At 37.3% G+C, this 25,497-nt stretch overlaps 1 protein-coding gene across 1 annotated transcript in view; it reads right to left on the bottom strand.

Moving 5' to 3' along the window:
- Positions 1-9,816: 9,816 nt before the first annotated feature.
- DPY19L2 (dpy-19 like 2) overlaps positions 9,817-25,497 on the bottom strand; it is a 91,143-nt gene continuing 75,462 nt past the window's right edge. The window contains exons 18-22 of the mRNA XM_082693176.1: positions 24,932-25,051; positions 24,339-24,513; positions 22,429-22,528; positions 21,049-21,174; positions 9,817-11,871 (exon numbers count right to left, since the gene is read on the bottom strand). Coding sequence (XP_082549302.1) covers positions 11,721-11,871; positions 21,049-21,174; positions 22,429-22,528; positions 24,339-24,513; positions 24,932-25,051 — 672 coding nt within the window. The 3' untranslated portion in view covers positions 9,817-11,720. The remainder of the gene's footprint in view (positions 11,872-21,048; positions 21,175-22,428; positions 22,529-24,338; positions 24,514-24,931; positions 25,052-25,497) is intronic.

Genomic DNA, 25,497 nt, shown 5'->3' with positions numbered 1-25,497 from the left:
AGACTGACTCTCCAACCTATGTGGATGATCTTAAACCCCAAGTGTCCTACTAGAAATGTCTGCAATGTGGCTCTACCCAATAAGAGGTTCTGGGAAGCTGTTCCAACATGGTGCAACCCAGACACCTACCATCTGCCAACCACCAATTCCTCCCTTTCCCTCCACATCTTCTCTCTTCAGCATTCCTCCCCTTCTCACCTTGTTTGAGGCAGTGGGAGTAGAAGGTAGGAAAAAGAGCAACAGAACCACTTACTAAAGGACCATGCCTGGGGCGCGTGAGTGGGTCCTGGGACAGAGCCCCAGGTCGGACTCCTTGCTTGGTAGGAAAAGTCTTCTCCCCTCCCCCTGCTCATGCTCGCTCTCTCTCGCTCTCTCTCTCTCTCTCTCACTCCCTCTCTTTCAAATAAATAAATAAAATCTTCTTAAGAAAATGAACCAAGGCACGAACCTTTGCCTCTGTTTGCCTTCTTGTTTTCTGATTCTGTGAAGGCAAAATCATCTGCTGTAAAACAAATTTAGAGAAGCATTTACAAAGTCCCACCAAGAGTAAACAGAGACAGCCACCTCCACCCCCACACCCCGTCCTCCACTCACTAGGCTGTGACATAAGGTAAAATTTGTGCCCAGCACCTCAACTCCCTCGATGGTATTTAGATGCGTTTCCAAATGAGAAACAGTCATTTATCTATTTCAATTTGCTTTGCCTTTACTGGTGAAGAGTATGTCAGAAGCCAAACTCCAAAGGTTGTATCATCGTGTTTCTTATTTTATACTTGGAGGGAAAGAACACCTGAGAAGAATCAAAGTTATTTTAAAACTTAAAATACCATTATACTATAGCCATCGCTGTTTTGCCACATAAGCTATAGTCATATATTTAGGCTGTGTGCATTTTCTGAGTCTCCCATAATGGCTTCTTCAAATTAAAGAACTAGGTTAGCCCTCATCAGAGAAACAACACCATTACAAAGCTTCCCCTATTGGCCTCGTGAGGTGTTGGTAGTAGACTCTAGAGGGAAGAGACGGTCCCTGAAGAATTAAAAAAGTATTGAGTGGAGACTGGACACCCAACCCAGTCAGCAGGTGCTCTGTGCTGATCTGACTTTAGCAAGAACAAGGACAAAAAGAGCAACAGAAAGCATCCTGCTGGGCGCTTACTCTATTTTATGTTTTATGGGTATTATCTCATTTTTTACTTCAGCAGATCATTTTGAGGGATACCCCTTAATACCTCTAGTGTGTACAGAGGAAAATTTTAAGTGTCAAATGAATAGCTCAGTTAGTAAGTGATAGAGCAGGGATTCAAACCCAGTCTTAATCCACATCCTAATATTTTGGATTTGTCCCTCAGAACATCCAATGTGGTGCTGGCTACCTAAGGAATAATTAAGAATATATTGAATGGGGCGCCTGGGTGGCTCAGTGGGTTAAGCCGCTGCCTTCAGCTCAGGTCATGATCTCAGGGTCCTGGGATCGAGTCCCACATCGGGCTCTCTGCTCAGCAGGGAGCCTGCTTCCTCCTCTCTCTCTCTGCCTGCCTCTCCGTCTACTTGTGATCTCTGTCAAATAAATAAATAAATAAATAAATAATATATTGAATGATTTTTGGATAAGTTAGCCATGTGTACAGACAGAAAATAGGAGAAAAATGACCCAAGGGGATTACCACGCACCCTATCTCTGTTTTTCGCTTTAACCTGACCATTTTCCACATTATACCTTCATGCAACATTTACTGAGCATCTCGTATGTTCTGGGTATGGTGCTGGGTGGAGGAACCCAGAAGTAAATAAGACACACATCCTGTAAGTGGTGCGTAGCTCAATAAGAGGCTTCCGAAGGCAAACAAATAATTTTTAAGCAATCAGACAACATGGCACGTGGCGTGGTATTAGCAGACCACGGAGGAACTGGGCAGGACCCACTTCCAAGAGGAAGGGACTTCTGGGCAGAGAGATGATGGGTGAGCAGCAAGAGGAAGCCAGAAGACAGGGGAGACCTTATTAGATTGAAGGGACGATGTGAGCCCAGGTAGGACAAAGAGACACTGGAGATTTCTGCAGTTCGTTATTGCTGAGTGAAACTTGTGATGCTGGCAGCACCTGTGCTCTTGGACAGGGAGGCAAGGGTGAAAATTAAAGAGAAGCTCCAGAGGCAGAAGGCAGAGAGAGACGGAAGTCATAGTGCAGAGGGGTAGGGCAAAGAAGAGCCAGGAATGACTGTTCTATCACCGTTTGCCAACATAATCACAACTAAAAGTGCAGTTTGTTCTGTGAGTTCTGTTTCTCTCCCAATTTCTCCTGTTACCTGTTAAAACAAATGCAAACTAGCTACTTAACAATTTTTCTATTTCATGACAGATGTTATGATACATCACAGCCAGCAGATGGCACTAAGTATATATAAAATGAATTTCTACATGCTTTTAGAGGGTCTTAATAAAAAAAATTAAACCAGTTTTCATAATACAGTAAACTTTTTGGTAAGTGTGAGGGAAAAAACAAGTCTGTATTTCAGATTAAGATAGTTTTGCTTTTCACAATATTGTAAAGAGAGTCTAACAAAGCCTGACTCATCATTTAAAATAATTGGACTAGGCTAGATTAATATCCTGACCAAATTTCAGCATTTAACTCTTCATCTGCACAGTGTGAATGTACTGTGCCTTAATGGCTTGAGTGCCTGGTCTCTACCTTTCTCAAATGACTTTTCTCCATTTGGAGAACCCTGCGATCTGATGAGCATCCGGAACTGTGAGAAAAGACGGGCATCGCATAGGCATAAGGTCTGGTCCCCTCTCTTGACAATAGCTGCTGTGCAAAAAGGCTCCTAGGAATTACCCTGGGCACCCCAGTAGGGTTCTAAAAAGAGAGGTGTTTTGTCAGTGGCACCATCTCTGAATGGTCAGGAAAATCCATGGCCAAGTAGCATGAGTGAAAGTAGGCTTTCTGCAGTCAGTAAGGTTCTCTGTATTTGTAAAACTCACATACACAGGGAGGAACAGGATCTGTCAGACACCCCGCCAGACTGAAACAGAAGTCTGAACTTGCTCTGCCTAGGATGTGAGCTAGTAAGCTGCCTAGATGAGCTCATGTCGTTAAGGGCCTATGTAGCCAGAACAATTCCATCTTGGATTAAACAGCCATTTTGTTGTTTATGCAGTAAAACTTAAAGTGACCCTGCCTCCCCCAAGGGGACTTACTTAAAAGCAAGTCTGGGAAACTAGTATAATATGGTTGGCCAGTCCCAGGTAACAGAGCCCAAATATAAGGGTGGGTCAGGTCAGGTGGAGATAACAGAGCCCAGAGCCCGGATGCAGGGATAAGTCGCAAGGAGTGTGAGCCCCACCTTTTGGGCGCCAATTCTGACCAAGGTGATAGGCTAGTTCAAATAGCTACTATGGGGTGAATTGTAATTCAATTGGCCACCCGTGTGTGACCTAGCATGACTGTGCAGCTTTCTCTGTGTGTTACAGTCTCATTGGCCACCTGTGTGTGGCCAGGCTCAACCACATGGCCTTTGTGCTTTAAAAGTTAGTCTGTGAGGCTTGGAGGGGTCGCCCTCTCTGTAAGAGGCACCTCCAACTGGTCGGTTTGATTCTTGATGCTTGGAGCAAAATAAAGCTTTGCTTGACCTTCACGTTGTATCAGTCTCGCGCCTTTGATTACGGACCTAGCAATGTCCTCAGGAAACAGAAGCTGAGATGGAGAAAGGAGGGCAAGGGGCTTGATGGCAGATATGGCCCTGAGAGGAAGTGAGTTGGGTGAGGAGGCCTGACGGCTGCGAGGCCCATCCCAGACCCCGGAGAGGAGGAGCAACGGATGCCTGAGCATGTCTGGGCTGACTCAGTGAGGAGCTCCAAAGAAGAGGCTGCCCATTTGGGGAGTCCAGCCCTGGGTGGAAATGGCCAGGCCCTCGCACCCGCCATGCTGTCACCCCTCAGGACTGCTCAGAAGAGTGGGGCCTCTTTGAGGCCAGGCCAGAAGCTGCCGGGGCGCAGGTTGGGGATGGTCGGCGAACTCTACTCTGGCTGCTGGACAGTAAGTTCCTCCCTGGAGGACTGTCCCAACGGTAATGTGCCTTTGTGGCTGCCACACAACACTAGTTTAAAAAGACTTATTCTTGTTAAGATCCCCTTTGTATCCACTGGGCCTCTCCGATGGCGCTGTGTGACCAAGCCCCCCCCCCCCCGCCCCAGTAGAGGAGCTACTTTTCTGTAGATGCCAGTTCCTACATCCTTGGGGGCTCTAATCAGTTCAGCGTCTTCCATAAAGGGCCTTTGTGGCTTCATCTGAGTCATCTCAGTACCTATCCATGCATTAGCACAGTTGTTCCGAGGAATTTTAAAAATAAGGGCCACGGTCTATATGCCTTCAAAGGGTACAAATGAATTTTAATCTCAGCCGAGCCTAATAAGTGAGTTCTTTTTGTTTCTCTTTGTTTCTGTCTGAAAAAGCTCCTCTAACATGATTCAAAGCCAAATGAAAAGGATCTTGTGATTTGTCCTTTCGGATTACTAATACCTCTCAGAGCCGCCTCCTATGCACGTCCAATTCGAAGTTGCCTCGACGTCTTCAGGAGTTAAGATGGACCGTCAGTATACTACTGGATGACCCACTCCCACATGGGGTTTCTTGCTGGATCTTCACGATTCCGGGAGGAAGGTATTATAAAGTTTCCAGAGAAATGGAGCCCCGGAGCTGCCACACGGGAGAGTAAGGGCGTGGACTCCATCTTCCCACAGCGGAGGCGGGTTTTCCTTAAACCCTGCCACTTGCATGAGCTGCTTTTCTCTGTCCAGTTTACAAGAGGCGCCTCAGCATGCCCGTGCTTTCACAGAACCAAAGTGCACGTCCTGGACTGAGACGTGCACCTAGCCACGGGCCTCAGTGGTTCTGGGCTCCTGCATATGCTGCTTTGCCTCCCTGGAAAGTGCCTTCCCCCTCCACCATCCCATTGAGTTGGTTACTTCTTACCTTCCTTTTTTTTTTTTTTTTTTTTTTTTAATTTTATATATTTGACAGAGATCACAAGTAGGCAGAGAGGCAGGAGAGAGAAAGAGGAGGAAGCAGGCTCCCTGCTGAGCAGAGAGCCCCATGTGGGGCTCGATCCCAGGACTCTGGGATCATGACCTGAGCCGAAGGCAGAGGCTTTAACCCACTGAGCCACCCAGGTGCCCCTTACCTTCCCTTTAAGATGCAGATCAAGCAGCATCCATGGGAGGAAAGTCTTCTGTGAAGTGACAGGGTCTGCTCAAGTATCCCTTCAGTTGTGCCAGGGCGTCTGTCAGAGATGGTTACCACCAGTTAGCATCTAAGCTCAAAACTGGATACTTGATTAGGCCTCATTTCAAAGAAAAGCAATGTCTCCTGTTTAATATTACTGAAAACCAGGCTAGAAATTTTTTCTTTTGGAAAAAAACAGCTCTTTATGGATGTGTTATTAAGTAGGCTCATTTTGTATTTCTTTCTAATTTTGGTATTTAATCAGCAGAAGAGGTAAAAAAAAAAATAATTTAACATGATTCAAGAGAAACAGGGAGCCTAATTTGAAGTCCTAATCAATGTACTATCTTCAAGTTGGACAGTAAAAATCTTGACATTAAAAAAAAAATCCAATTTGTAATGTTTCTATATATTATATAGAACATGGGTATCTAATAGACATAGGCTATCAAATCCTATGCTTGGTTGCAAATACAGAGTTCTCATCCTATGGACGCTATTTTAAGGCCACGACAAAGCCATTATATTGCTCATCTTGACAACAAAATGAATTATGAATTGTAATACAATTTCTATGAATGCGGTCTTTCTTCAAAGCCCAATGAACCATGATGTGGCAATTTTTAAAAAGCTGTACTAGAAAATCATATTTTTTCTTTTCACTACTATTCAGGATTTTTCCAACTTTTCCTTAGTGCACGTGAATTCCTTTCATAGAAAAAATTTTTAAATAATCAAATTTCTATCAAAATTTCTATTACGTTTTTGCTGTTCAATAAAGGCACTGTCACACCATCTGCTGTTTCAAGAAACTAGTAACACACGAGTGGAAGCTCAATGAAATCCACAGTCTGACAATGCTTGGCTAGCTAGACCTCAGTCATCAGAACAACTCCTGATGCTTGTTTAAGCACACAAGGGCTACTGGAAGAGAATCTGATATTTAAGAACCATTGATGTTATATCAGAGCCCTACTTTGAAGAGTGTAAAATATATCAAACATTATAAAGCATATGTAGATCTTAAAGAACTATAAAATGAACACTTACCTACCTAACAGTCAAGAACTTGAACAGGATGGTTGAAGCAGCCGAGGTCCTTCCTGGATTGCGTTCTCTGCTAGAAGTGATCACTCGCCTATGCTCTGCATTAATCGTGCCTGTGTTTTTACTGTTTTGCCATCGACCTTTGCTTTTAGGCTATATATAAGTGGCATACATATTTACACACATGTCCCATGCCTGGTAACTTAGTTTTTTATTCTTGACACTGTATTTGAGATTCAGTCTTCCTGATACATGAATAGATCATTTTCACTCCTGTATGATATTCCATTTTATTTGGTCTATTGGTGGTCCTTTAGGCTATTTTCAGCTTCTGTCCTCCCAAGATAAGAATAATGCTTCTATAAATATTTTTTTTAAGATTTAAAAAGTTTACTTATTTGTGAGGGGAGAGAAGGAAAGAAGGAGAATGAACAGTGGGGAGGAGCAGAAGGAGAGGGATAAGCCGACTTCGTGCTGAGCATGGAGCCCTAGGCAGAGCCTGATCCCATGACCCCAAGATTACGACTTGAGCCAAAATCAAGAGTTTGACACTTAACTGACTGAGCCACCCAGGCACCCAGTTTCCATAACTATTCCTGCAACTGTTTTCCCTTGCATATTTGCACAAGCATTTCTTTAGGGTAAAATTGTAGGTTGCAGGGATTGCGTATTTTTAAAAATTTATTAGGTAATAAATTATTTCCCAAGAGAGCTATATCAATTTGTCCTCCTACTACAGTTTCATGAGTTCTTGTTGCTCCCTGTTCTCACCAATTACTATTAGACCTGTATATTTTGTCATGTGGTTTTAAATTGCATTTCCCCATTTCCTTCTAAAAGTTCAGTTTTAGAAGTTCTAAGTTCTTGACCCATCTAAATTTTATTTTTATGCATTAAGTTATATACTTACCTATTCTTTTCAAATTTTCCCTTTGCTTCTCATGGTTAAAATAGAATATTCAAAAAGAGATTTTCCTTCCCCTTATTTCTAACCTTCCCTCTTTCGAGGAGACTCAATGGATTTATCAAAGAATATGAACAGAGCTACAGAGAATATACTTTCTAAAGATTAAGAACATAGGGAGTTTTTATTGGACATGAAACTCCACTAGTTCACATGAGGCCAAAACTGTTAAAAATTTACTAATCCTGCTTTCTATGTGCTATAAAAAGCAACCCAGTTTAGAGCAATAATGGTTTCAGAAATTTCATACATAACTTACAAAGTTGACAGTATCCAGCCGTGAATTATGATCACTGAATCTATTTAAACAGGTGAGGTGGGGCGCCTGGGTGGCTCAGTCATTAAGAGTCTGCCTTTGGTTCAGATCATGATTGCAGGGTCCTGGGATCAAGCCCCCATTAGGCTCCCTGCTCAGCAGGAGGCCTGTTTCTCCCTCTCCCTCTCCCACTCCCCCTGCTGTGTTCCCTCTCTTGCAGTGTCTTTGTCAAATAAGTAAATAAAATCTTAAAAAATAAATAAAATAAATGGGTAAGGCACGGAGACTTTGAGACTTGGTATTTAATATTAAATATGATATATTTAATATGGTACAAATTATAAACTACTTTAAACAGCTGAAGTATAATCTCCAGCCTACAGAGTAGTAAGAATATCCTAACTCACATGGCAACTTCAACAACATTACTGAACAATGACAAGACAGTGTCACTAAAAATCAGTGTCTGTAACACAGACAATCTCTGTGCTGGGCTAGACACATATAAATGCAGATGAATGCAAAGAGGCAATACACAAAAGGAAATGCAGCCATTTAACAGACGTGAATAGGTACCCAACCTCAGAAGCCATGGAACAAATGTAAATTAATGAATAACTCTGAGTGTCACAAATTAACAAGAAATAATTTTAATAAGCCTGGGTGTTGTGAAATGAGTATTATCATATGGACTTCAGGTGGTGTATATAATCCTTTTGCAAAGGCAATTTGAGGTGAACTGCATTGTAGGCTTTAAGGGTATCCACATTTTTAAAATGAAATTTAATTTTATGGAAACAATCCTAAGGAAATAATCTGAAAATTTAAAAATCTTACTGCACTAAAATATCCATTGTAGTGATGTTCTACATACACATACATGCAGTAGTAAACATGGAAATCACTCAGTATGGTCCCCCCCTGCCAACACACACCTGATGGGATATTAGGTAGCCATTAAAATAGTCTCTGTAAGACTTTTTCACATCTGCTGTGTAAAGAACAAAACCTGAAGTGGTTTAAATTATGTTAAAAGAAAACAAGCAAAATATGCCTACCAGTTGGAAGAAAACGGAGAGTAATGGTTCTTGTTGAATATTTATCCTTCTTTCAAATTGTTTTTGAAAACAAAAATTCCATGAGTTTTTTTTTTCTTGTATAATAGACACTTATCAAATGAAATATAGTTTTATTATTAAAATCGACATGAGAGGTGCCTGGGTGGCTCAGTTTATTAAATGTCTGCCTTCAGCTCAGGTCATGATCTCAGAGTCCTTGGGTCAAGCCCCGTGTCGGGCTCTCTGCCTAGTTGGGAGTCTGCTTCTCCCTCTCCCTCCCCCCACTCCTCTTCTCTCTCTCAAATACAATTTTTTTTAAAAGTTAAAATTTACATGAAAAGTACTCTGTTTTTTGATGTGGTGTGTATTAGCAGCAGAAGAGTAGAAGACACATATTGTTCACTGAAGCTGTACATCAGATTCTGATAAGCAGAAAGTGTGGGGGGGGGTTGTTGTAGCTTGTGTGCAACTCACTTCTAGCCAGTTTCAAATAGGTGCACATAAATAAAAGCATAGGAAACGAAGGAAGACACTGCCCTGCTCTGAGGAAAATCTATCATCACCCAACCTGCAGTGTTCACGCACAGTCTTCACATTTCAAAAAAATAAACAATATGTACAGGAAAGAAGCCAATAGCCATATTCATACAAAAGCAAGCTGTAGCCCAGTATTCCTATTTATTGACACAGAATAAAGGTAGAACTGTTTGAAATTCCGAGATGAAATAACCTACTATATAACTTGATACTACTAAGCTGGTTATTTAGAATGCAGGGAGAACGATTGTATGGAACGAACATTTGTTGAGTGACTTACCTACATGTGCCAAGCGCTTTAACACACCACCTTACTAATCCTCATCAGGACACTGTCAAATAGGTAATGTGAGTTCTAATTTCCAGGTGAAGAGACTGAAGCTCAGTCCTATAACATGACCGAGCTGAATTAGCACAGTGCCTGGCATATAGTAAGCACTCAATAGATATTGTTCAAATGGATGGTAGGTGATCCACCTGGTAAATAGAAGTGCCAGGATTTAAAATTAGACTCATCTAGTTACAAAGCTCACACTATTTCCATCACAGTACACTGACTTCTGTGTGAGATGATGCAGAGTTGTTTTTAAACAGCTAAGAAAGATCACTGCCTGTGTAAACACTGTTGATAAATTCAGGGACCTGTGATTTCTACCTTCATATTGGAATTATTTCAATGTCAAAATGTATGCTTAGTAAAGGATGAGAAAAGATAGAAAACACACAGAGGATCTTCAAGTGCTTTTTTAATTTTCAAATATACATAGTACATGAAAGTAACACAATCCATAGTAGTACATTTTATCTGTATGGGACATCTAACTAGTTAATACTATTCTTCCCTTTCTGTTGTTGAGTTACAACTTTAAAAAAAAACAGCTTTTATGACAACACCATCAAAAATGTGTTAATTTTATGAATATTAGGTTTTATATTTTTTCTTTGTTGCCCCACACACCAAAACAAATTATTTGAAAATGCTAAAGTAAGTAAAATGTGGCATGCTTTCTTAGCTTGCTTTGCATCCTGTGTTTAAAATACTTTATGACTATAAAAGTTGAAAATAATTTTATTGGTTATCCTATGTCAATTCACATAAGTATACTTTTATATTTTATTAGCTAATACAGCTCTTCTTTTAAAAACTTCTACCAACTTCTTTAAAATATTGCCTATGAAAATATCATCCAAAATGTATTTTATTTTTATGAATATTAGATGTTAAGTCTCCTTTCCTTCTTTGCCCCATACTTAGGCCCAAATAAGTTATTTGAAAATACTGATAAAATGGGGCATGCTTTCTTAGATGTTTTGTATCCTGTATTAAAATATTTTACAATTACAAAAGTTGAAAAATAATTTTATCAGTTTTCTTAAATATAATCTCCTACCTCCCATACATGAACTAACCCATAGAACTAAGTAATTTTGTTAGTCCAAATGCAGAGGGCCAAGAACATAAGGGAATTACAAAAACTCCAAGATGACTAATTTAAAGCAGATATTAAAGTACTACAGATGTGGCATATTTACTGTCTCTCAAGAAGTTCTCTGCTTGAGTGTTTATTTTTGTTTTCTAGTGTTTATCTTTGCATTCGGCAGTATCTTCAAGATAATTATTCCCCACTCTCAAAGCATTACTGTTGCACAGGTTTCGTATTGGAGGAGGAGATATATAAAACATCAATTTCCTTATTCAAAACCAAAAATAAATGAGGATTTAGAAATATGTTATTACAAAGATGGTGATCAGAAAGACTATGTCCACTGAATTACAGGGCTGTGGAGATGAAAAATGCCTTTGCTTCATTCAGGACCTAGGACCTTAAAAATGATAAATTTAGCTGGATTTTCTTTTCTGCTTATGTTTTAACCCCCAAATTTGGTCTTGTATCATAGCAGTTTTTATTTTACTTGAATGTTAAAAGAAAATTCACTGGATTATAAAGACAGATTAATAACCTGTTGAACCTCAGCTGGGAACTAATCAATAGAAAATACTTATTTGGTTGGGTAAATACATTTCAAGACATTTAAAACATTACTAAATAAGTTGTTTTTAAAAATATTTAACTTGAAATAATAAAAACTATTAAAAGCTAGTAAAGATCTTTCCCGAGGGTTAATAAAAGCAAAAACAACCTTAATAGACACATGGTTACACACAAATTTCCTCACAGAGGTAAAGAAGCTGTGATTAGTATCAGGATTTTAAGGAAGTGTCATTTCAGAAACTGCATTAATATATTGTAAGTGGTTTCAAGAGTCTGAGCTGGTGCATGCTGGTACTAGAGAAAATCTGAAGCATCTAGTTGGGTACAAATGGACTGACATTTACCTTTAAATTATTAAATGTCATTGATCTTTTTTTCTTTACAACTTCTAGAATGGACATTTGTTTATTCAGTATGAAATGATTTAATCATTTAAATAACAAGCTTTAAAAGGCTGACATTCAATGGAAACCGATGAAATAATTTACCTTTTGGTAATCAAAATAACCTGAGATCGTTTTTAATATCTTCTTTTTTTAAGGACCCCTTGTTAAAGTTTGTGATTTTTATTAATGCAAATAAGGCAAAGTGGTTGTTTTCTACACACTTGTTTTCACCACAGTGTGGTGGGTTTTGTTCTCAGTTAACCTTTAATACTCTGTACATACTATTCTGAAATACTGTGGTGAAGTAAGGCCTCCCATCCTTGAGCAAGACACTACATAAGGGAGGATTAGCTGTATTGGAAGGGTCTTCCACATCCCAAATTTCCAGCATACTGCAACCAGGCCTAAAAAAAAAAAAAAAAAAAAGGCACATATATATCCATATTAAAAATGTAGTCATAATGCAAGGAAAATATATAAATTATAAAGTAGCTCTAAGATCTTTGGAGACTCTTTTTTTTTTAAGATTTTATTTATTTGAGAGAGAGACATTTCAGAGATATATGGAGAGAGAGCATGAGTGGGGAGGAAAGGGAGAAGCTTAGCAGGGAACTTGACACAGGGCTCCATCGCAGGACACAGGGATCATGAACTGAGCTGAAGGCAGATGCTTAACTGACTGGACCACCCAGGCGCCCTGAGACTAATTTATTTAATAAAGATTATAAAGCATCATTTCATAAAATGTAAGTTCAACATTTAAGGATAAAAATGAAATTAAATATGTTGTATTTTCATGTTCCACTTAACCAGATAACAAGCATATTATTAAACTTAACAGGAAAGTCCAATATACATTCAGAAATACATATTTAAAAATTTATTTTCAAAATGAAATATGAATAAATATATTTTCTACATCGTATCACCATCCAAACATAAGGCTCATGAGTAGTAGGAGACAGTTTAAAGGAAAGCTAATCTAATTCCTGATGAATTGCCCATTTTTGAGTTTCATCTGACTTAGATCAGCATGAAAACATATCGTCCCAGGTAACGAAGGAAAGCTCTTGTTGGCCAGATTTGTTCTTCTCTACCTTTTCCTATTTTGGGTGGCTTTATAATTGGACTGACTGGGATACTAGTTCTCACTAGGGAATAACCCTGCATGAGAGGCAGGCAGTAAAGGGAAGAAATCAGGCCAAACTGGCTATTATTTTTTAACAGCTATATTGAGGAAATATTTATGTACAATAAAATGAACTCATTTATAAGTAAAGTTTGATAAATATGGACAACTGTGCATAGGTGTATGAGCACTTCCATAATCATAATATAGAAAATTCCCAGCACTGAAATAATTTCCCTTGAACCCCTCTGCAGTGGGTCCCCTAGCTCCAGCTTAGCCCAGGCAACACTGATCTCCTTTCTGCAATATAGTTTTGCCTTCTCTAGAATATTCCAGATATTTATATTCACTGCAGCTTTCATATGTTATTCACAAAACAATTCTATCCCTTTTCCTCCCATCAATACATGTATCTGTATTTAAAATACATGTCTTCAAGGGGACATATAGTTGAGTTTTGCTTTTGTATTCCGTCTACCAAACTTTGTCTTTTGATTAGAGTGTTTTGTCCCAATTCATATTTGTGATTACTGATATTGATTTAGGCTTTTTCCCCTTGTTTTCTATTTGTTTCATCTATTTTTTAAATGTCTGTTTCTCTTTCTTTTATGTCAAACAAAAAGTTTTAGTTTATCGTCCATTTCATTCATTGGTTTATGCATTTTTTTGCCTGTGTGTGTGTGTGTGTGTTTGCTCTAGATATTGAAACAGGCATCTTCAACGTATCACAGTTACTTAACATTAAACTTGGGTTATTTCCAGAAAATTATACATTTTATTTTTGTTTACTCCCCTTGCTTGTGCTATTGCTGTCATCTATATATGACTTACATTATAAAATCAAAAATATGGTATTATCTTTGCTTTAACTAGTCATAAGGTTTTAAAAGATTTTCAAAGAAGAAAATATATATATATACACATATAGTGATTAATATTTATCCACATTTTTAACATTTCCAGCACATTTTAGTATATCCTTTATTTCTGAATTTTGAATTATCATTTCAATGACAGTTGACTTCTACTTATGAAAAGAAGCCAGATGTTTATCGTATCATTCTTCTCTTGCTTCTTTCAAGATTTTCTCTTTTCTCCTTATCTCCTTATTTTTCACCAGTTTGACTATGATATTCCATGATGTGGATTTCCTTGGGTTTATCCTAGCTGCATTTGTTAACCTTAATTGGATTTTTAAGTTAATGGCTTTCAACAAACAAAAAATTTTTGGCCAAGATTTCTTCAGGTATTACTGTCCTCCCATTTTTCTTTTCTTTCATTCTTTCTGGTATTTCATAACCCTCGTGTTGAACTATTTAATAACACACAGGTCTCTATGGCTTTTGCTATTCTTCTTCAATCTTTTTGATTCTTGTTCTTTGGATTGTACTTTTTTTTCTTTTTTTTTTTTTAAGATTTTATTTGTTCATTTGACAGAGAGATCACAAGCAGGCAGAGAGAGAGGAGGAAGCAGGCTCCCTGCTGAGCAGAGAGCCCAATGCGGGGCTCGATCCCTGGACCCTGAGATCATGACCTGAGCCAAAGGCAGAGGCTTTAGCCCACTGAGCGACCCAGGCGCCCCTGGATTATACTTTTTCTTTACTTACCTTCAAGTCATTGATCTTTTTTCTGTTGTTACATCAAATCTCTTGAGAACTTTTAAAGAACTGTCATTCATTTATTATAATTTTCAATTCTAGAGTTTCCATTTTTCTGGGGAGGGTGTTCACTATTAAGAATCGTATCTTGTCCCTTACTGATATCATGTCTTCAATTCTTTGAACATGTTTTCCTTAATTCCTTGAATATAATCATAACAGCAGCTTTGCAGTCTTTCCCTGCTCAGTCCAACATCTCAACCTATTTGAATCAGTTTCTACTAACTTTTTTCTGGAGTATTGGAAAATATTTTTTAAAAAATGGATTCCAAATATAAAAAAAATTTTTTTTCACAGGTCTGGTAATTTGGGGTTGGAAACTGAATACTAGAGAAAACACCTGGCAGTGAGTCTGGAATCTGTTTTGTTCTTTTGATGACTGTTACTTTCTTGTTCCTGTTCTGGTAGGCATTTCACTTGTCTGGATCTCCTATTTTGTGCAGCAGCTATCTCCACTCAGTTTTTTTTAGGTTCCAGCTACTTCTTTTTTTAAATTTCTTTTCAGCATAACAGTATTCATTGTTTTTGCACCGCACCCAGTGCTCCATGCAATCCGTGCCCTCTATAATACCCACCACCTGATTCCCCCACCTCTCCCCCCACCCCGCCCCTTCAAAACCCTCAGGTTGTTTTTCAGAGTCCATAGTCTCTCATGGTTCACCTCCCCTTCCAATTTCCCTCAACTCCCTTCTCCTCTCCATCTCCCCATCTCCTCCATGTTATTTGTTATGCTCCACAAATAAGTGAAACCATACGATAATTGACTCTCTCTGCTTGACTTATTTCACTCAGCATAATCCCTTCCAGTTCCATTCATGTTGCTACAAAAGTTGGGTATTCATCCTTTCTGATGGAGGCATAATACTCCATAGTGTATATGGACCACATCTTCCTTACCCATTTGTCCACTGAAGGGCATCTTGGTTCTTTCCACAGTTTGGAGACCATGGCCATTGCTGCTATAAACATTGGGGTACAGGTGGCCCTTCTTTTCACGACATCTGTATCTTTGGGGTAAATATCCAGTAGTGCAATTGCAGGGTCATAGGGAAGCTCTATTTTTAATTTCTTGAGGAATCTCCACACTGTTCTCCCAAGTGGCTGCACTATCTTGCATTTCCACCAACAGTGTAAGAAGGTTCCCCTTTCTCCACATCCTCTCCAACACATGTTGTTTCCTGTCTTGCTAATTTTGGCCATTCTAACTGGTGTAAGATGGTATTTCAATGTGGTTTTAATTTGAATCTCCCTGATGGCTAGTGATGATGAACATTTTTTTCATGTGTCTGATAACCATTTGCATGTCTTCATTGGAGAAGTGTCTGTTCATATCTTCTGCCCAGTTTTTGAGATGATTATCTGTTTTGTGTGTGTTGAGTTTGAGGAGTTCTTTATAGATCCTGGATATCAACCTTTTGTCTGTACTGTCATTTGCAAGTATCTTCTCCCATTCCGTGGGTTGCCTCTTTGTTTTGTTGACTGTTTCCTTTGCTGTGCAGAAGCTTTTGATCTTGATGGAAGTCCTAAAAGTTCATTTTTGCTTTTGTTTCCTTTGCCTTTGGAGACATATCTTGAAAGAAGTTGCTGTGGCTGATATCGAAGAGGTTACAGCCTATGTTCTTCTCTAGGATTCTGATGGATTCCTGTCTCACGTTGAGGTATTTTATCCATTTTGAGTTTATCTTTGTGTACGGTGTAAGAGAATGGTCGAGTTTCATTCTTCTACATATAGCTGCCAAGTTTTCCCAGCACCATTTATTGAAGAGACTGTCTTTTTTCTGCTCTATATTTTTTCCTGTTTTGTCGAAGATTATTTACCCATAGAGTTGAGGGTCCATATCTGGGCTCTCTACTCTGTTCACTGGTCTATGTGTCTATTTTTATGCCAGTACCATGCTGTCTTGGTGATCACAGCTTTGTAGTAAAGCTTGAAATCAGGTAATGTGATGACCAGCTACTTCTTTCTTTTAGCCCTGGGGTTTTTCTTGTGTTTTTATCAGCCAAGGATTTGGGCAGAGTTATATTTGGAAACCCATCTTCCCATATTTCCCTTACTTTTGGGGGTCCTCCCAGAATGTGTAGTTACTTTGTTATCTTTTATTTCTGCCCTTTTTTTTTTTTAAGATTTTAATTTATGTATTTGAGAGAGAGAGAATGAGAAAGATCATGAGATGGGGGAGGGTCAGAGGGAGAAGCAGAGTGAGCAGGGAGCCAGATACAGAAATCGATCCCAGGACCCCAGGATCGTGACCCAAGCCGAAGGCTGTTGCTTGACCGACTGAGCCACCTAACCATCCCTGCCCTGACACCTTAAGTAATGACTCTGCATTCTGCTTCCTAGGGTGTGTGAAATTTGGGAAATGTACATGGTCAAAAGCAACAGGGAATTTGCAAGTCTCACCAGGAGTTCTCTTTCAAGGACAGACATCTTGGGGCACCTGGTGGCTCAGTTGGTTAAGTCCCCAACACTTGGTTTCTGCTTAGCTCATGGTCTCTGGGTTGTGAGATCAAACCCCATGTCGGGCTCTGTGCTCAGTGCAGAGTCTGCTTGAGAGTCTCTCCCTCTCCTTCCTCTTCTACCCCTATCACTACTCATATTCTCTCTAAAATATATAAATAAAACATTTTTTTAAAAATAAAAATAAATAAAATAAATAAAGAGGACAGACATCTTGCTCTAGTTTCCACCTACCCATTTCCCAAGTTCCCAGGGGATTCTCACAAGCATGTGTAGAATAAGTTTAAGGCAGAATTTATATTTCAGATTTTAGGTTTTGGTCTTTCTGTACTGCTGTTGCTTCTAAAACGTCCCCTTCAAATATCCAGCTGCTTTGGTACTCACAGCTCATCTGTCACCATCTGTCCCCTCAAGCTAGTAGGCTGTGATTTTCTGCTATACTAGAAGCAGGGATGGGGTGGTTTATGAAGTATTCACAGGCAAGAAGGTCCCAAATTCAGAGAAGTCCTTCAAGAGCAAATGTTTCTCAAGTTTCTCCCTGCTTTTGTGTCACTTCCCAGAGACTTCAAGTAGTTGTTTTTAATACCATTAAACCTAATTTTGGATGCATCCTATTAATTAAACTATATGCACACTGGAACTATGTCCTTGCTTTAAGTTGTGCCATAGTAACTCTTTTCTTTTTTAAAAGATTTTATTTATTTACTTGACGGAGAGAGATCACAAGCAGGCAGAGAGGCAGGCAGAGAGAGAGAGGGAAGCAGGGAGCCTGATGCGGGGCTCGATCCCAGGACCCTAAGACTGTGACCTGAGCCAAAGGCAGAGGCTTACCCCACTGAGCCACCCAGGCACCCCATGCCATAGAAACTCTTAAGACATGGTTCCAATTCACATCAGTCTCAAGATGACACTGAGCTCCATGAAACCATGCAAAGCAAAATGTAATTTTGACATGCTCAAGTTTCAGCTAATATAGTACCAGACAAAGTGAAGAGTACCTATGTTCTAATAACTATAATCTCTGGGAACAATAGGTCAACCTCTTCTTGCCAATACTAACTGAACTCCCTCAAAAACTCATTTCTTATGGGTCCTATGTTCAATTCCTTTGGGATTTGACAGACCAATAACTCCTAAATTCAGTTTGTCCATACTATAAAATCAAATTAGTACTGTTCATTATTTCCTTTAAATGTCAGATAGCATTAGGCTTTTAGGTAAAGGATATGTAATACTTAATAGAACAGAGTTGTAAAGAAAAGCAGAACAAGTCAATTTTGTAAAAAGAACTGCCTTGAGAGAAAATTTGCTATTCCTTCTTTAGAACTTATTCTTGGTATCTCAGAAGGCTACTAGTGATAGCTGAAGAATGTCTTTCTACATCCCAGAATTTTAGAAGACTTCTTTGCATAAATATTTACTTGTATATTTAGAGTAACTTTTTATTAGGATACAATTACAGGAGGAAAAATGCACAGATCTTAGTGTACAATTCCATGAGTTTTGACAAGTGTGTACACTCATATAAAAAAATAGGGCAATCAAGATAATGAACACTGTCATTATTCTATGAGAAAGAAAAAAGTTCTTGAATCCCTTTCTAGAGGATCTTTCCTCCATCACCACAGCCAACCGCTATTCTGATTTCTGTTCCCAATTAGCCTTGCATATTTTAAACTTCATAGAATGGAATCACATAGTATGTCCTCTTCTGTGTTTGGTTTCTTTCATTCAGCATGTTTTTGTGGTTCATCCTTTTTTCACACATCAGTATTTTGTTCCTTTTTATTGCTAAGTAACATTCCATTGTATGAATATACTATATATAATTTGTTTATTCATTTTTCTCTTGATCTTTGGGTTGTTTCTGCTTTGAGATATTATGAATGAAGATGCTATAACATCTTTTTTTTTTAAGATTTTATTTATTTATTTGACAGAGAGAGATCACAAGTAGGCAGAGAGAGAGGAAGGGAAGCAGGCTCCCTGCTGAGCAGAGAGCCCGATGCGGAACTCGATCCCAGGACCCTGAGATCATGACCTGAGCCGAAGGCAGCGGCTTAACCCACTGAGCCAAAATTCCACAAGGAGTAGAACTCCTGAGTAATAAGGCAAATATATGCTTAAATTTTTGTTAGAAGCCTCCAAATACTTCTCCAAAGTGGTTGTATCATTTTTTACTCCCATTAGCAATTTAAGAGATTTCTAGTTAATCTACATCCTTGCCAATATCTGGTATTTTAGTTTTTAAGATTTTATCTGTTCTAGAGTATATGTAATAGTATCTCTTTGTGGTTTTAATCTGCATATCACTGAATGCTGACAGTATTGAACATCTTTTGATGTATTTACTAGTCATCACATTTTCTTTCATGAAATATGTCTGTCCAAGTTTTTGTCTGTTTTCAATTGTATTGTCAATTTATTATTAATTTGTAAAATTTCATGTAAAAAATATATATCCCTTTTATCAGATACCTACTTTATAAATATTTGCTTCCAGTTTGTGGATTCCCTTTTTATTTCCTTAATATCTTTTGAGGAAAAGATTTCAATTTTGATGGTATTTTAAATAAAATACCAGGACTTTATTTGATTTTTTTTAATGGTTAGTGTTCTGTGTTCCAAGAAATCTTTTAATTTTAGCTTTTACATTTAGTGCTATAATCCATGTCAAGTTAATTTTTCGTTTATGTTGTAGTATGGGTCATGGCTCACTTTTTCTTCTCTACAGATATCCAGTTAGATCAGCAACATTGTTGAAAACATGTCTTTTTGCATTCAAGTAAAAAAACATTATTTTTCAATTTCCTTTGTAGTTTTTTCTTTGACCCATAAGTTATCCATAAATTTACGGCCTAATTTCCAAACATGTATGGATTTACCAGATATCCATATTTAGTAGATTTCTAATTATTAATTTTTAATTTTATTCTCTCTGATATCAAATCTTTTAAACATACTGAAGCCATTTTTATGGCCCAGCATATGTTTTCCCTTGTGCCCTTTAAAAGAATGTGTATTCTGCAGAATGTATTTTCCTATACTGGTCTATAAAAGTAATTAGGTCAGATTATTTGATACTGTTTGATGTTTCTATCTTTTAATCCTTACACTCTTTTTATTGAATTCTCTCAGTAATGAAAGGGAAGTTAACATTTCCAACTATCATTGAAAATTTGCTTATTTTTCTTTATATTCTATACATTTTAAATTTAATTTTAATTAAAATAGAGCTCTGAAGTTGTTTAGATATACACATTTTAGAACTGTTATATATTTTTGATGAGTTAATCCTTTCGTCATTATAAAATGTTCATCTTTTTGTGGTAATATGCCTTGCTTCGAAGTCTACATTGTCTTATTAAATTTTAAATTAATGTGATGTGCACATGCATCAACATTATGATGTTCCAGCTTCTTCTTTTACAAGATGTCATTTCTTCCTAGATATATTAGGTATTAAAATTAGCTACTAAAACTTATGAACTTCACTTTTCCAAAATGTTTTATGGTAATGCCTAATTATCTATATGAGAAATGAAAATTCTTAATGTTAGACCTAATACAACTAGGGACCTCTTAAGTCAAGGAATCTAAAAGAAGGTCTCAAGATATCCGTTAACCATTTTAGAATTTTGTGATTTTTAGAAATTGAAAATTCAGAAGTTAAAGATTATACTTAGTAATGTTTCACTTACTATATCTTCTTGAGTTATCAAAAACTTTTCTTATAGTTCTTATAAATTCAATGTTATCCAGTTGTAGTAAAAGAATGTTAATGTCTCACACTACTTACTGTAAACTCAAATATGTATTTCATACATCTAATAAAAACTATGATAAAAATTTGAAAAACTATGAAGGAAAGCAATGCTTAAGATGTTAAAATAAAAAAAAATCAGGAAGCTAAGATACACTACAGTTTCTTGAAATTAGATTCTACTGAAATGATATTTATTTTCCTACATGAAACAATTTTAAATAAAATACCAGGATAGTACTTTAATAGAATTAATTTAGAATAAAAATTCTTTTTTTTCAGTATTTTTAAAGTTAACATATAATGTATTATTTGTTTCAGGGACACAGGTGTCTGTGAATCATCAGTCTTACACAATTCACAGCACTCACCATAGCACATAACCTCCCCATTGTTCATCATTCAGCCATCCCTCCAGCAACCCTCAGTTTGTTTCCTGAGATTAAGAGTCTCTTAACGTTAAGTTTGTCTCCCTCCCCAATTCCATCTTAAAGAATCACAACTACTGTAATAAGGTAAAACGGTTGTTGCTTAAAGATATTCCATACCATACAGCATAGGACTCATACTCACTTAGTTCTCACAACACACCATGCCTCTTCTAAAATGTAATAATTCACATGTAACTCCAACAATTTATCTCTCACTTCTTTTGCAGATTTTCGACTATATGTGGAATAAACTATTTTTGTCCGAGCCCTTTACATTCAAAACACAATTAAATATTTTTTAGTAAGTTAGAATAGAATGGACTGAAAAAATTCTGCTAGTAAATGAAAATCTCAACACTCACTGGGTGGAACACTCATCTATATGACCTCAAGCAGCATGAACTGGTTTGGGGACAGCACAGATTATTTTTGGATAGCAGTTTCCACTTTCCTGCTTTTATTTTGCATATGCTAAAACTTACAGTGGTTTGAATTTTGTAGGTACTGCTTGTTAGTTTTTACCAGAACAAACATCAAGTGCCTTAGAGACTACAAAGTTCAGGATATAAATTTGCTTTGCATATGCATAAAGTAATTAATCTGCTCACGGAACACATTCGAATAGAGGTGAACAGAGTGAAAACAGATTTTGGTAGATAATTTCACCTATTGAAATTATCTGAAAAGCATATGAATTGAAGTTGAAATATAACAAATCATATATTCAGACAGAGGGCATCTAGTGTAGCAGTGAGGAAGCTTGACAAACAGGATCAGTCACCAAAATATGGTACAACAGATAATTTGGCCCCCAAATAGAGAAGTTTTTATGACATTCTGAATAATTACCATTCATGCATTGGATATTTCTTTTTTAACTTACTGAAGTTCAATGAGTTAACATAGAGTGTATCATGAGCTTCAGATGTAGCTTTCAGCTATTCATCTGTAGCATATAACACCCAGTGCTCACTACATCATGTGCTTTCCTTAATGTCCATCACCCAGTTATCGATCTGCCTACCCCGCATTGGACATTTCTCAAAATTTCAAGCATATAGGATGTACAATGTCCAGAACCAGACATCAAACTTTAAATGATTTAAAATGTTAACTCTAAAAATAGGCCAAAGATGCATTAACAGGAAAAGATTACATTGACAATGACTAAAATGATTAAAATAATTCAGAGTTTCATAACTAGTTAACCAAAAACACCCTAAATTTTCATAAAATCATGTAATATAGCAAATTTCATGTACTTTTCTATTAGAAAAGGCTAGTTGTAGGCCATTGGTAAAATAGAGAATGGTTTCTTAAATCAGTCAGAGGGGCTTGTGGGGTTCAGAGCAGGGGCTGGCAAACTATGGCCATGGGTTAGAACCATCCCATCTCCTAGTACTAGTACTTAGCAGTTCTACTGGAACAAATAGAACAACATACAGGTTAGTTATAAATACATGATATTTTCATTTTGAGAAAAATTAGCATGTCTGGTTAAAACATTCAATCATTTGCCAACCTCAAGTCTGCATCCTCGTAATGTGGGTGATTCACAATGGGGTGCAGGGTAGACAGCTTGACACTGGCCATCGTAGGCATGGCACCTGCAAAAACAGCATCTGAAAAACAAGGACATTTTCCCTAATGACATATTTTAAAGAACACCAAAGATCAGTACTTATCTATAATATTTGAACCCAAATTAAGAAAGATGAAATACATTTAAATAATAACTACTGGCATTATTCTTTTTCTTTGCTCAATATTGTCTGCTATTATAATAGCCAACTTTGTTATCTCTGTGCCAGGAACTGTGTTAAATAAGTTAACAACTTATTTACAACTTAAACAACTTAATTTGCCGAACTTTATGAAGTGGGTTCTATGCTATTCTTATTTTCTAAATTAGAAAACTGAGAACCAACAAAGATAATTGACTTGTCAAGTCTATACACCTAGGTGGAACCAGAGCCCACACTCAGGCACTTTACTACAACTTCATGCCATGTTCAAGCTCAATGTAAAAGACAACGCTACAAAAACACATAGGACCAGAAAGAATTACAAAACTTTATACTTGTTCCGATAATTTAAAATGCCAAGAACTGAGAGACTGTTACAAAAGGCAAGTCTCATGCTGTATGTTTTAAGATGAAACTGTGAGCTGTAGTTTCTTGGAAGTCAAAAATGTTTACTTACCTCCTGATAATTCTATATAATAAATTATTGAATAATTTTGAAGGTTGTCATTTTTAATCAATATAATAAAATCACTAACAAGGCATGTTATTCAGATCTACTGTAAATAGCTGAATGTTTACTTGCAAATCTAACTAAATATTCTAAATGTAACTTTAAGAGAGTATCATTACATATGACTTAAATTTGAAGATACATAAGTCAATCAATGTATATGTATTATCACAAAATTCAATAATTAATGATGGAAAGTTCTTAGGCTAGAGCAGTGGTTCTCAACCAGATGTGATTTTATTTTCTAGGGATATATATTTCTGGAGACATTTTTGATTGGCACACTGTGGGGAGAGAGGTATTGTGGGCAACTTGTGGGTTGAGGAAAGGTATGCTGCAAAATATTCTTCAATGCACAGGCCAGTCCCTAATGTCAATAGTGCCAAGACTGAGCAAATGTGAGTTAGAGGAACCCAAAGCCCAGGGACACAGTTATCAGAAAAAAAGTAGGGGAGTCTGTCCAGCAACAGCTGAAATCACTGAAGAGAAAACAACTATGGCATAAAGAGGGGCAGAAATACTCTGCAAAGTCTTAATTCTTGTTGGTGAAATAAATATGAAATAGTCTTGGACAAGATTATGGATTACTTATAGAAAATACTGTAGAATACACTTATTCTCTGGAAAGGTTTTTTTAAAAATTGAAATATGTCTGGTTGAGGTGATTTTGGATAAAGATAGGGAAAAAAGTAAGCTAAAAATATTTTGGAGTCTTTTTGAAATTATTTAGTGAAGAAAATGGAGTATATGAGATTTTAACTCTTCTGTGCACAAATGGTTTTACAAAGTTGGAAGAGAGAGTCAGCACTGACTGAAGTGATAGAAAGGGCACTGTTGACCTCCCCATGGTCAAAAAAGTATCTTCTCCAATGTCTGTTCACAAGGTGTGAAGATTTGTTATTGAACAATTACTTGTCATTGTTAGGGTTAAAATATGAAAATGATCTAAGTATTATAGTACATATCTATGAACAATCATTAATTCCTCATGTTAATTAAAATTCTTGGCAGTTATCAAGGAGGCAGCTAAAGAGGGCACAAAATTGTTTTTCAAGAAGGTTTGACTGGTGGACACTACAATTTGCATGCTTAAAATCTGTCAGTGATTAATGACTCTGTGTGTCTGTTTCTACATGTCTGTATACTAGCTTTACATAGAACTAAAGAGCTACATACCCGGTCTGGTATTATATTTGATCCATTGTATCAGTTCCTCCTGAGGCAAATTATTAAATTCTCCTATTATGCTCCATTGATTATGGAGGTTTGCACAACCTTGTATTGACATCACTGTTAGGATGCCAAAGATAACATTCTCAAAACGAACTCTGCAAAAAAGCCAGCCAAAGAGCTGAAATGAAAGAAACCATTACTTTTAATTCTTATATGAAGTGTGCTATAGGGCCAATAATAAACTCTCACCTTGCTACTAAACCATGGTGGATTGTCGTTTGAGATTATCAATGCACTAATAATACACACATGATTGGTCACCTATTATTTAAAAATAGTATATATTTTGGAATTATAGGACCTAATAAAAATGGAACTTTCTTTATCCTCAAAAGAATAAAGAAAGAAACACACCTCATCCTTCTAGTACTGATTTACTACCAAGGATTAAGATTAGCAAATCACAAAAATGTGAAACATCCTGGAACTAAATCCTGTAATACCCTCTAATAGACATCTAAAATAACTATGGAAACCTCACCAGCAGTAACACATACAGTTACTATAGTGTAGTGGCACCAAAATGAATACCTTACCCGTCGAGAACATATCAAGGAAGCCATAACACACATGTGAGGTGTTAAAAACAACTTCAGCCTCATGATTAAAATGGCAAGGACAGTGAATGCTAACAGTTGCAATGTGTGAAAAATCAGCTGTAAAAACAAAATGAAATGATATTTCACTTTATATATTTTTAAATTAATACATATAATATATATTAAAACTATTACCATTCATTAGGACAAGGATCTTTTAATTTAATAGTAAATCTGGTAATATTTATTCATTCATTCAACAAAGATTTAGCAAATGTGTACTAAATGCCACGTACTGTTCTGGAGGCCATGGATACAACCGTGAACAAAATAACAGTAAGCAAAGTCTGCCCTTGTGAGACTTACATTTTAGAACATTCACTAAGTAGAGATAGAAATTGTCATGGCAAGTAAATGAATCAATTATAGTCTCTTAGAAAGTGGGACAGGAGAAGAAGGCTGGGAGTACACTGTGTGTGGTGTGAGGCCACGAGCTGGAGCAGTTGTAATTCCAAGGAGGACAATCAGGGAGGGCCTCACTCAAGAGGTGGCATTTGAACAGC

This window comes from Mustela nivalis, assembly GCF_964662115.1.
Source record: "Mustela nivalis genome assembly, chromosome: 12".
In the NCBI taxonomy this organism is placed as follows: Eukaryota; Metazoa; Chordata; class Mammalia; order Carnivora; family Mustelidae; genus Mustela; species Mustela nivalis.
This window is presented reverse-complemented; position numbering and strand designations above follow the sequence as displayed.